The 12,374-nt window shown below is 38.8% G+C and overlaps 1 protein-coding gene across 11 annotated transcripts; it reads left to right on the plus strand.

The window, feature by feature from the left end:
- Window positions 1–5,234: 5,234 nt before the first annotated feature.
- Window positions 5,235–12,066, plus strand: LOC110730707. Of its 11 annotated transcripts, none has more exons than XR_002513143.1 (6): window positions 5,249–8,658; window positions 8,784–9,139; window positions 9,215–9,274; window positions 9,418–9,508; window positions 9,617–9,686; window positions 11,177–12,066. XR_002513143.1 is itself a non-coding variant. In XM_021910532.1 (4 exons), exons 1-2 carry the CDS (start codon window positions 8,287–8,289, stop codon window positions 9,054–9,056), a joined length of 645 nt encoding a protein of 214 aa, XP_021766224.1. In that variant the 5' UTR covers window positions 8,218–8,286; the 3' UTR covers window positions 9,057–9,139; window positions 9,215–9,274; window positions 9,418–10,077. The 11 variants fall into 11 exon arrangements, 1 of the variants encoding a protein (XP_021766224.1); XR_002513142.1 differs by lacking the exon at window positions 11,177–12,066 and adding an exon at window positions 10,981–11,170; XR_002513139.1 differs by lacking the exon at window positions 11,177–12,066 and having other exon boundaries at window positions 5,235–5,419; window positions 5,832–8,658; window positions 9,418–10,077.
- Window positions 12,067–12,374: the final 308 nt, after the last annotated feature.

Genomic DNA, 12,374 nt, shown 5'->3' on the forward strand with positions numbered 1-12,374 from the left:
GTATAATGATCATAAGACCCACAGTTTTCACAGAAAATACATCCTACAGGCATATTAGAAACGGAAGGATTAGGATTCATACCTCTCCCCTTAGATTGGGAGGGAAGATCTTGCAATGGCACAGAATCGAGCTTGGCTTTAATCACTGACATCTCCTTCCCGAGGTTCGTAATTTGTGATGTCAGGTTGCTAATGGCATTAAGGTGGTCCACTGAATAGGCCGCTCCTCCACTCTTGTTCGCAGCATCTCGCTCGCCGTCTTGCCAATCCATGTGGTGTCGTACCACATCTTCGATAATATCTATGACCTGCTCTTCAGTTTTGTTCATTATTGGGCCACCTGCTCCCGCATCCAAACTGGTTTTCCCTTGAGGACTTAATCCTCCATAGAATATCTGTAGCACCTGGTATGTTAGGATTCCGTGGTGCGGGCACTCTCTTTGGTACCCCTTGTACCTTTCCCATGCTTCATAGATCGACTCCCCACTCCTTTGTCGAAACCCTTGAATCAAGGCTCTAGCATCGGCCGTCTTCTTTTGAGAATAGAATCTTCCCAAAAATGCTGTCGTGACATCATCCCAAGTGTGTAGAGTATTTGGTTTTACCTCCTTCTCTAAGCATTCGAGAGCTCTCCCGATGAGTGAAAATGGGAAAAGCTTTAATCTCACGAACTCCTGAGTCACCCCATTGACTTTAATAGTGTTGCAGTACTTCTCAAACTCGTTCAGATGAGCCAAAGGGCTCTCATTCTTGGCACCGCTAAACTGCCTTCGTTCGATAAGGGTGATCATGGCCGGCCGGATCTCAAAATCATTGGCCTCAGTAGTGGGTGGAGCAATCCCACTTGAAGCTCTATACGCCCCAGGAGTTCCCAACTCCTTAAGGGGTCGTGGTGCTGGCCGATTAGGTTGGCGCGGTATGTCTGTCATTGGAACCTGTTGTGTGTTGTGTTCCTTTCCTTGAGAGTTTGATGACGTCAATCGAGATTTACGATTGCTCTTCAAAGTTCTTTCGATTTCTGGATCGAAGGGTATTAATTCTCTCTGTTTAGACCTGCGCATACACACTAACCAAACCAATTAAATAGCAGGGCTACAAGTGTAGCCAAAAGGGAAAAATCTTTTTGTGCTTTTTTTTATGATGAACTAGACTCAAGAAATCAAAAAGCAATTAACAAACACCGTTCCCCGACAACGGCGCCATTTTGACGAGGGTTAAATCGGTCGCTACAATCTAACACTCAATCAAACAATATTTATACGAACACCCTATAACCAAGTACAATGGCAAATAAAGGTTCGGTCCACGAGGAACGAGAGTAATTGCAAATCAATCTTAAACCTAAGCTAGTTCGAAATCAATGGAAAATGGTGTTCTAAAATACTACTAATAAGATGGAATAAATCAATAAACTAAGACACTAGGGAGAACGGGAATTCACCAAACCATCGGTAACTACGCAACAAGGAATCACAGAGACAAACGGGATATGCAAAGACTATATGTCTGATCAATATCATGTGATAGGAAGACAACGGGCAATACTAAGCTTGGATTTCTCATGCACTTAACATTACTCGATACATAATCAAACCACATTCAATAATGAAATACTCAATTCACAATCTCTTGTTCAAATCAAGGATATCATGCAATCAAATTCAAGATTCTAGGTTAGCTACTCCTATTATAATGAATTAACATGCAATCGCATATAATCAATTTAATCACAATCCGTTTATCAAAATCAATCCTCAATTACATAGATTACCTAGGCCGGGTTTCATCCCGAAACCCTAGCTAGGAGACTACTCACACATATTCATAATCAAAGCAATAATGAATTCCAAAAGCATAATAGATATAAACATGAATTCTGATTAAGGAATAATAAAGCTTGATTAATAAACAAGAATGAATAATACCAATTGTATTGATGCGAATCAATGGAAAAGTTCAGAACTTTGATATCCGTCGTCAATGAATAATACAAAGAATCTTCACAAATCTTGCTTCAAATCAATCCAAGAAAACTAAAATCGCTAGAATAATCTCTAAGAAAACTAATGAATATCTAAAACTAAGAACGTTCTCCAATAACTCTCTACAAAGGCTCTCAAAAACTATCTCTAAAAACTGTATGAGGAATCCTCTTAAAGTTGGGCCTTATATACGTCTTCTAATGCGGAGAAGTCAAGCGCACAGTTAACCCTGGATCAGCACGGCCGTGCTGTATTTGGCACGGCTGTGCTAGCTTGTTAGTAAGTAAACCGGATTTCTTCTTCAAATTGGCACGGTCGTGCTATATATGGCACGGCCGTGCAGCTTCCTGGCACGGCCGTGCTAAAAATGACACGGCCGTGCTGAATATGCTCTAGCACGGGGCTCATACTGAAGCTGACACGGGCACGGGCAACATCTGGCACGGCCGTGCTAATGGCCTGCACGGCCGTGCGGGTGCGTGGATACTGACACGGCCGTGCTATTGGCTTGCACGGCCGTGCTGCCTTGCCTGGGGTTGCTTGCGTATAGGCCATCACGGGTGTGCCTATGGTAACACGGTCGTGCTGCCTGTGCTATGTAATCAATGCACGGCACTTGAACTTCCTTAACTCCTCGGACTTCGGTCAAGGCTAGCTCGGTTACGCATCAAGGGCTCGGGATCCGATTAAACTCGGTTGATATTGCCTGAAAACACATCAAAAACAAACCAAAAACCCGTGAAGCACGTAATATGGGGAACGTAAGCATAACAAGGTAATAATCGGCCAAAGCGGCCCCAAATACATCCAAAATCATCCTAAAATATGCTCTAAAGCGCGCCCTAAAGTGCGCTTGTCAGTAAGATTATATGGAGTGTGGGAGGAGTGGTTTATTTTAGAGTTCTCTATGCTTAGCATGATTTATCCTTCAATCAACCATTGGCATCCTCTTGCATGCTTACTTTTACCACTTGGAAAGCTTGCCATCCACTTATGTTTGTTGCCTTTAAAAGCTTGAGTTGACTATGATTTGCGTGTACTTATTGATTCATTCTCTTGTTTCCGACTTTTGGTTTGTCTTGAACGCAATTTTGTGAGAGTTGTTGGGTAAGCTCTTTGGAAACCTTCACGAGATCATGACTCGTCCTCATCGGCGACCTAGAGGTTTAAATGGCTTGTTGTTTACGCCAAAAGCAAATCTGGTTTTTCTTTGTTAGCTTTAGCCTTTTCTATCTTTCTTTGCTTGAGGACAAGCAAGAGGCAAGTGTGGGGTAAGTTGATGAGTGGCATGTATGCCACGATTAAGGGCTCATTTTAACGGTTATTCTCCCATACTTAGCTTGTTTGTACCTTCTTTTTCTTATCTTTATTTCTTCTTTCTTTTGTTCGTATTCTTTCCTAGTTTTTACTTTATCTATTTTCTACCTTGGTTTCCTCGTTTGTGTTTTATAGGAACCATGGTCTTGAAAAGGAGAGGTTCTAGATCAAGAGGAGCAAAAGGAAGGAGAGGAAGCAAGGGAAGCAAGATCAAGAGGAAGCAAGGGAAGCAAGTTCAAGAGAGGTGTGGTCGAACCTCCTAGAGGTGTGGTCGAACCTCCTAGAGGTTCGGTTGAACCATGGTGTGGTCAAACTTTTCTAAAGTTTGACCGAACCTCCAAGGTGCAAATGAAGCAGTTTCAAACCAATTTTCAGTGTTTTTGCATGATGGGCTGAACCCCCAAAGTTCGACCATACCAGGAGCAGGGAGGTTCGGTCGAACCTACCCATGGTTTGACCGAACCTACCCACAGTCCGACTGAACCCACCTTGTGTTCGGTCGGACCATTTCTCGATTACAACCGACTTTGAACGGACTATTTAAGTCCCTCTTTAGAACGTTTTAGGGAGTTAGGTTAGGTTAGCTTAGCTTGATTTTTAGCTTAATCTAGAGAGATAAACACCATTAGTTTTGGAATTTTAGAGAGAGAAAGTGTGGATTCCTCCATTGTTGAGCTTGGATTTTGAAGAAGAAGCTTAATCAACCTCTTTGTAAAACTTCAACTTCAATGAATGAGCATTTCCTTACTCTTTTCTTTTTACTTTGCTATTTGATTTTGTTTTAGATTGCTTTGCTTTGTTATTTCGTTATTAATCATGCCTTTTCTTGTACATTTCATGATTGACTTGTTGATTGCTATGGATAGTGAGTAGTTATGGATGATGTAGTTGGAATATGTTCATGTTTTTAGTGTTGAGATTCAAGTTGATTGTGATTAAAGTCTTTACATGTTTGATTGATCTCCGATCTTCTGCAAAGTGCACGTTATTAGTTGATTGAGGATGAATCTTTGCTAAATGAAAGAATAGTTGACTTAGCTAAGTTCATTTGTATTGATTGTTACTTGATTGCACCTCCCAATATATGGTTCTAATGTGAAAACATAGAAGCTATGTTAGGAGAAGCCAATTGACCCCGGAAGGTGGCTAGATTGGACCCCCTTATATCGATATTCATGCATGTTTAGTTCATAATCGGTTTGTTCCCATGTTATTGCATGTTCAAGTAAAACCAACATCTACCTATTCCCCTTGGTTTTCTCTTTATATTGTCTCTAGTTCATTTCACTCTTAGCTTTAATCTCTTAGATAATTCCATTCTTCATCCCGAGATTGATTAGTAGTGATCACAGTGTTTAGCTTCTACTAGTGGTTCGACCCTTTGCTTACCTTATACTTGTATTTGGTTCGTTTAGGTTATATAAATTTTATTTGATCTAGGGTTAGGCACTTGACGACATGTTTATTTCCCTTGTCAAATTGTGTAAGGGTTTTGATAATTTTTAGATGAGTCTAATCCAGGGACACAACTTGATGATTTTGTAATAATTACCCGCTTTCCATGTATTCATTGTCATTTACATGTGCCTGTTGGATTTTGTGTAATTGCGCTCAATTTTGTTGGATTAGAGGATGCCCCAGTTTCTCATGGTGAGAAACAAATTTTGTTTCTCACATGACATTTTCGTAAATAAATTAACAACTTTATTCAACTTTATTCAATTGTGGAGCCCATCATAATAAAAAAGTTGTTGATTTATTCATGAAAATACCATTATGAGAAACAAATTTGTTTCTCACCATGAGAAACAGGGAATTTCCCGATTAGAAGGAGCCCCCATTGCTCACCGTGAGGAACATCAGCGTTTCTCACAATGGCAAATACAAATTATTTACATGTTTAGAACAATAGAAGATGCTGAGTGGGATATTGTGGGGACAACCTATGTGGTAATAAGGGTGACTTATGTCGTTACCCAGCCAACAGCTCTCACCTCTAACCGTTAAGTTTTCTCTCTCCTCTATATCAATGGCGATTTTTCCTTGGCTAATTCCGTTGAAGTAAGTCTTGGGTATCCCGAACAAAAAAATTCTAGCATTTGACTCCATTGAAGTTAAAGGTAAGTAAGCTTCCTACTCATCTCTGTATTCGTACTTTTTTCGAGCAATTTTGCAAAATTTTAGATCTAGGGTTTTAAATTGAATTATCTGATTAGTCAAAAAATTCACGAAATTGAATTAATAATTCCATTTGTTTTGAAATTGATTTCGTAATTCACTCTGTGATTGGATTAGTATCAATCCCTCTGTTTGGCTCATTGATTATCTGAACACTCAAAATTTGGCGTTTGTAAATTAGCTGATTTAGGATTGGCTATCAACAAACATTGCATTGAAAGAAAGTTTAGTGAATTTATCCCCTTATATCACCTTTTTTATCTCGCAACATTGTTGTACATGTTTTTCGGTGTATTATTTTGTCAGTATCATGTAGTTGTACACTGATTGGAATAATTTGTGCTCATATTTTAGATTTATTATGTGCGATACAAGTATTAATGGGACAGGGATATGTTATGGTTTACAAGGATCTATTCTGTTGTGATGTTGCCATGTCTTGTATCTGAAAGGTGATCTGTTGTTGGTGTATATTGTTTGGATGGAAATGGAACTGGAATTGGAAATTGAAGGCGTTATAAGGGGCAGTGAGGTTGGTGTAGGTGATAGGGGCAGTGGTGTTAAGTATATGAATGACATTGATATGGAGGAGGGTAATGATATGGAGGGTATAGAAGACATAGTCGTTGCAAATAGTTGTGGTCAGAGTGCAGTTGACTTGAATGTTAGGTATTTATCCCCCTTGACAACACTACATACCACTCACACTGTTGTTGGTAGCAACGAAATGGACTGTGATTGTCGAGGAGCCTAAAGAAGGAATGGTTTTCCGGTCTTGCAATGAGGTAGAAGCGTACTATAAGGAGTATGCTGAGCAGATTGGTTTTGGAGTGTCTAGGGTTCAAGGTGTAAATTCTAAGACGGATAAGAAAAAATGAATAGCTATGACTTGGAAGTGTGAGTGTTTGGGAAAGCCCGACATGAGGGCTAGGAGGGAAGCGAAGAAGAGGGCAAAGGCAATAGGTTTTGGTGGCTCAGGTGGCTTAGTTGAAGGGGTGGTATGCGAGGATGAGTTAAGTCGTATGAAGAGGACCTCGAAAAAGTGCGAATGTGAGGCGCGTGTTTATGCTAGAATGAATGATGATGGATTGTGGGTGTTGAAGACCGTGCACTTAGAGCATAATCACAAGATTGATCCGGCAAATTCCAAGCTTGTGAAAAATACCGCATGAAGCACATAACCTCTAAAATGAGGAAGAAGTTGATGGATTACTATGAGCAAGGTGTGCCCATTTCTCAAATACACGGTTGCATGGAAACTGAACGAAACGGAATGGAAAACATGCCCCTCACCGTAAAAGATTAACAACACGAGGTGTACAAGGCCCGGCGGTTGAATATGGTTGGAGGGGACTCGGTGGCAATGATGGAGTATTTTGAAAAAATGCAATCCGGTAATCAAAATTTTTTCCATGCACAACGTTTGGATGAAGAAGGAAGGCTTAAGGATGTGTTGTGGGTGGATGCAAGAAGTAGGGTAGCTTATGAAGATTTCGGTGATGCGGTTTGCTTCGACGCAACATACCTAACAAATGAATACGAGCTCCCATTTGCAAGCTTTGTTGGTGTAAACCACCATGGGCAATCGTTGTTGTTGGGATGTGCTCTTATTTCACATGAAGATTGTGATACATTTGCTTGGATTTTTTGACAGTGGCTAGCTTGTATGAATAATAGAGCTCCTAATGCCATTTTGACCGACCAAGCGACAGCTATGCGGAGGCCCCTAGCTGAAGTTATGCCCAACACTATGCATCGTTAGTGCATTTGGCATATCATGAGCAAAATCCCTGACAAACTCGGCAAGTGTGCACGATAAGTGGTTTACACAATTATCACACTCTTTGTGATAATTTTCTGCCATGCTTATTTGATATAATTGTTGTATGTGTATATGATTGTTTGATATATTTGCGTTATTTATTTGATGATATTCTTCCATGTTGATATGATAATATATGCTGTGTTGTTAAAAATAATAGTAACTGATCGAAACGTGAGCATCTTGAGTCTTAGGTACCATTTTAGGCTATTATCCATTCCTTTGTGTAAGGAAACATGACACACAGATAGAGCAGGTGAGTACAGGCAGACTAATAAGTATTTCTGCTCTTAGTGTTTAGGTGCTGTTCTGATGTCAGCTTACCTGCTGTTTATCTCAGCTAACCTTCTGTTAGCTATATTGATGTTAGCTATATTTATCTCAGCTAACCTTCTGTTGGCTATATTGATGGTATGCTGTGTCAACCGCAAAACCAAGCTACATGAGTTTCCTCAGAAATACACCATGGCTCTAAATCAACGCGTTCGAGATGAAGTGAGTGCAGATGAGCGGTGCTCGAAGTACGTTAGGAGGTTGGTTAGTGGCTATACAGTTGAAAAAGTTTTCCAAAAGTTGTACACGAACAACAAGTTTCAAGAAGTTCAAACGGAGTGTTCGAGAATGATGTACTGCAATGTACGAGGAGAAAAGGTTCTGTCCGAAAACTGTATTCAATTTTCAGTGATCGATCGTGTGTGGATAGTACCTCCCGGTGCTAGTGAGGATGTCATTACTGATAGGCGACGACTATACAATGTCACATGTTGTCCTTTAACAAAGGAAGTGCAATGCGATTGTAGGAAGTTTGAGACAAGTGGCATACTTTGCAAACATTGCATTCGGATTCTGGATTAAATGTTGCCCGACGAGGTGCCAGAAAAGTACATTCTAGCCCGTTGGAGGAAGGACGTACCATGAAAGCACACAAGGGTGAAGGTGGCTTATCATGATCCGGGCGACACGGACACTGTGAAGAGGTTTAACAAAATGATGGAGAAATTCGAACCTTTATGTGAAACCGCTTCCTTGGTGAACGATCAAACAGTCAATATGGTAATTGAAGCACTTTCAAAGCTTCAAATTGCCATTAATGAGTGTAAGGAAAAGAAAAGTAAGGAGCATGTTCCTGTAGTCAGTACATTGTCATCAGCAGCTGAAGAGGGAACGATTTCCTCGGTTCGTAACCCAGTTCCTAGTACTTCAGAGCATCAAGACCCCTGTCCATCTGCCATAGAACCTGTCATCAAAGATCCTATAATTAAGAAAAGGAAAAGGGGCATGCCCAAGGCTTCGAGGCACAAGACACTTGCTGAAACCGGATACAAGAAAACCACCAACAAGAAGAAGCTGCAAAACAATGTAAGATTCATTTATTTCCTTCTATTTTAAGTGGTCTGATTGCTAATCAGTTTATTATTTCATTACATATGTCTGTGACTGCTATCTGGATATGTCATATGTGAATGCAATTTGGATTCATATAGGGTGCTGAAAGTGATGTTGAGGACGATCGACATGCAACTAAGGGGAAGAAGGCACCCGAGGAGAAGGACACAACCAAGGGGGGAGTGGGAAAGTCTAAGGGGAAGAAGGCACCCAAGGAGAAGGACACAACCAATGGGGAGTGGGAAAGTCTAGCAGAGTTAACAGAAAAGGAAAGGCGCAAGGGGAGAAGGAGACAACCAAGAGAGTTGCAAGTAGGGGAAAGGGAGATGCACTACAAGGTCAAGGAAAGGGAAATTCACAAAGTACTATGAAGGCTAAGGGGAAGGCCATTGCAATGAAAGGGAAGTCCATTCCCATCAAAGGTGTTGCAACCAAGAATTCTCGCAAGCAACCTGTAAGTATGATAAATACAATTATGTCATCCAATTTAAGTGCTTAATATTATCAATGTTAACACCTCGTTTCACAGGTTAAGGAGAAGCGTCTTGATGAACTCATGGCCTAAAACCTCATTACAGATGGCTAAATGGTAATGGCATATAACTGTCTGGGATTTTATATCATAACTTATACAATGTGATTTTTATCTGCATTGTGAATCTTGTTGTACTAAATTCAGGGAATTGCATATAGTTCTCTTAAATATGACTCTGTATTTTTATATATCTACAGATGGGTTAGAACGATTTCTTGTGATACTCCCTGACTTGTTTCAAGAGCGCCATTTGAAGCTATTCCAGAAAGTTAAGGATGTTTCAGTAAGGTTTGCAAATTATATTAATTCTTTGATAGTTGTAAGGTAGCTGCAGAACTGTTTATGGTTATGGCCATCATTTTAAACTTTGGAATTTTATGATTTGCACCAATTTAGGTGAGATTTACACTTGGGATATTATCATTTGGTTAGCTGTGAAACACATGGTATTTTGCAACCTTTCAAGGTATGAACTGATGCAGGAGAACTTATCAATTTCAGTTACTAGATAAGGGCATTAATCCTTTCAAGTAGTAAGCTTTATGTCTTGGAATCATTGTTCTTGCTGTTATTGTTTATTCTCTTAGTAATTGAACATGGTGCTGTGTTTCGATGATGTGGAGAATTAGATTGATGTAGTTGTTATGGACCCAGACCCGTATCTGAGCCGGGGCAACTGCCCAGGTCCCCATATAGAAGCCCAAAATATTGGTTATAATTAAATTAAATGCAGCTTGTTTTAACTTTGTAGCATTTGTCGCAATAATGAATAGAGTATATTTACTTGAACAGGCGGAGGTTCGATACCACTCCTTTTTATTTGTCCTTTACACTCAATAAAAGCTTTCTTAATTAAATAGTGTATATGAGATACTTGTAAATGCACAAAATTTTCTCTAATTTTATGTATTTTATGTACTTATAGTTTCTAGTAATGACTAGTTGTGGTGCACGCGCGCGATGCGCGCGCAACACTTTGGTTATCGGGATAAATAAATCAAATATAAATCAACAAGTCGAATAAATTGACAACATTATAGAACGATCTTTTTATTTAGCATCAAGAAGCTAAATGTGTAAATTTATTATTGGAATGCATTTAAGAATAAGGGTGATAGATATATCAAACAATGACAATATGTTAATTAATAGGATTTGTGATATAAAAATCATAAATAATAATCCATGTAAAACGTGGGAGGTCCAAATTCAATGTTGTTGGTTATTGTATTTAATATTAATGTAACATTATTTTTATTTTATTACTGTAACATTTGAGTAAAATATAATTAAGAAATGACACTTGAAAAATTAAAATTTATATTTTTGAATAATTTACTACATGTGAGTTTTAGTACTCATCTAATTTTTTAAAATAGAATGGCGCGTATTTAATTTACACTCGTTTAAGTTTTTGCTCGACACTATTTTGTTAATTGGGTATAAGCTAGAAACTATCGTTTTAATGTATGAGGTTAATTGGGTTGAAATTAAAACAATCCTTTTATAATGTAGTTAACGTTTTGTATTAAACAAAAATTCCGGGAAAAATTTATTATATGAGTGTGTAAGTTGGTTTGGTATTAAACAAATGTGAAAGAAACTTGCTTTCTATTTTTGGATACTCTTAGTAATAGTTATATATAACAAGCTTATTGCTCCAAAAAAAAATATAGAGTATTAGTAAAACTGTTGCGTTTCCTCGATTATTGTGCAATTTCTGAAACAACGCGACATTTCTTCTTCTGCATGCTATGAAGACAATTGAAAAGACTTCAAGTGACGGCTTGTGGTGTATTAAAAGGGAGAGTGATTAGTCACACATCTCCAAAAACCCTCTCTTTTCTTTTGATGCAAATTGAAAAAGCTGTTAGTATTCGGCATTTCTATCTTCCATTAAACTTTGAAACTTAAGCTCTTTCATGGCTGAAAGTGATGAAGACACTCCATTTACAGAATGGTATCGTAAATTCTTAAAAATAAGGAAAGCAAACCTTTGGGGTAGATATTACGCAGCGGATGAGGCTCGTCTTGATGCAACCCAAAAATTAACAGAGCTAACGAAGGAAATGCAAGATATTGATGAACAACTTGCAAAGTGCGCTGAGGTTGCTCGGGAAAAGGAGAAGAATAAGGGGCTTAAAATTGGCATCAGCTCTGCTCATTCGATCCCAGTTGCTGAGGATAAGAACAAGAATAAGGGGATTAGAATTGGTAGTAATCTTGCTTCTCCGATTCAGGTTGACAGCGATAGCAACAGCGACGAAGAACCTGTCAAAAAGAGGAGCTTTGTGGGTTTCAAAGGGGAATCATCCAAAAGCAGTGGTCAGTGTAGCAAGGGTAATGAGGTTTTAGGTGTTGGTGTCAAGGGAGGGGAAGCGGACATGGAAATCAGTGATGAAGAGCCTGTTGTGAAACAGGTAATCTCTTCAACCGTTGTTGTTCAAGCTGAAGGAGTGCAGGAGCAGCCTGCAATTGGTGAAGTGAACGTTGGTGTGGCGTAGCAAGAGTAACAACAAGCACAGATTAATCAGGAGAGGGGCTCAGAGGTAGAAGAAGAAAACGAAGAGGAGGAAGATGGGTTGTAGGCAGAATATGATTCATGGTATGATGGAGAATCTGAAGAAGACATTGGCTACCCATACCATCATCATTCACCTGAAGTGTCTGGTGATGATTCTGAAGCTTTTGGGTTTGACTCTGATTAAGCTAAGCAAGTATTTTATGCAGTATAGATTTTGGTTAAGTAGATAGTCATTCTAGGGTCAGCTAGCTTTTTAAGTGGTTTAATGTAATTTTGTTATTAGAAATACTGGCCTCTATATATATTATGTAGTGTAATGACTCTGATATTCTTATTTTATATATATATTATGTTTGGAATATTTAATATTGATGGCTTTATAAATATGTTTGTCTAAATTTTTATTTCTTCAGCTATATATAATCAGAGGTATTTTGTATGAAGTGAATTTTGGTTAATTAGTTGTTGGTTTAATTGATAGTTTTTGAACTCAATTGTAGTTGGGCTAGCATTTTCTTGTTAATTCTGGTTTGGAATGCACATGGGAAGCAAAATATAGTTAATTGTAATTGGATTTGCTATGTAAATTGATTCCTAACCTGGAAACAAATTGATGAATTAATTTAAAAC

This window comes from Chenopodium quinoa, unplaced genomic scaffold (assembly GCF_001683475.1).
Source record: "Chenopodium quinoa cultivar QQ74 unplaced genomic scaffold, ASM168347v1, whole genome shotgun sequence".
NCBI classification, from domain to species: Eukaryota; Viridiplantae; Streptophyta; class Magnoliopsida; order Caryophyllales; family Amaranthaceae; genus Chenopodium; species Chenopodium quinoa.

Excerpts from the sequence above, each read along its gene's own strand:
- LOC110730707 (XM_021910532.1), top strand. The coding sequence starts at position 8,287 with ATGATGGAGAAATTCGAACCTTTATGTGAAACCGCTTCCTTGGTGAAC. Across the intron at positions 8,659-8,783 it reads AGAAGAAGCTGCAAAACAAT|GGTGCTGAAAGTGATGTTGA; the intron begins GTAAGATTCATT and ends GGATTCATATAG.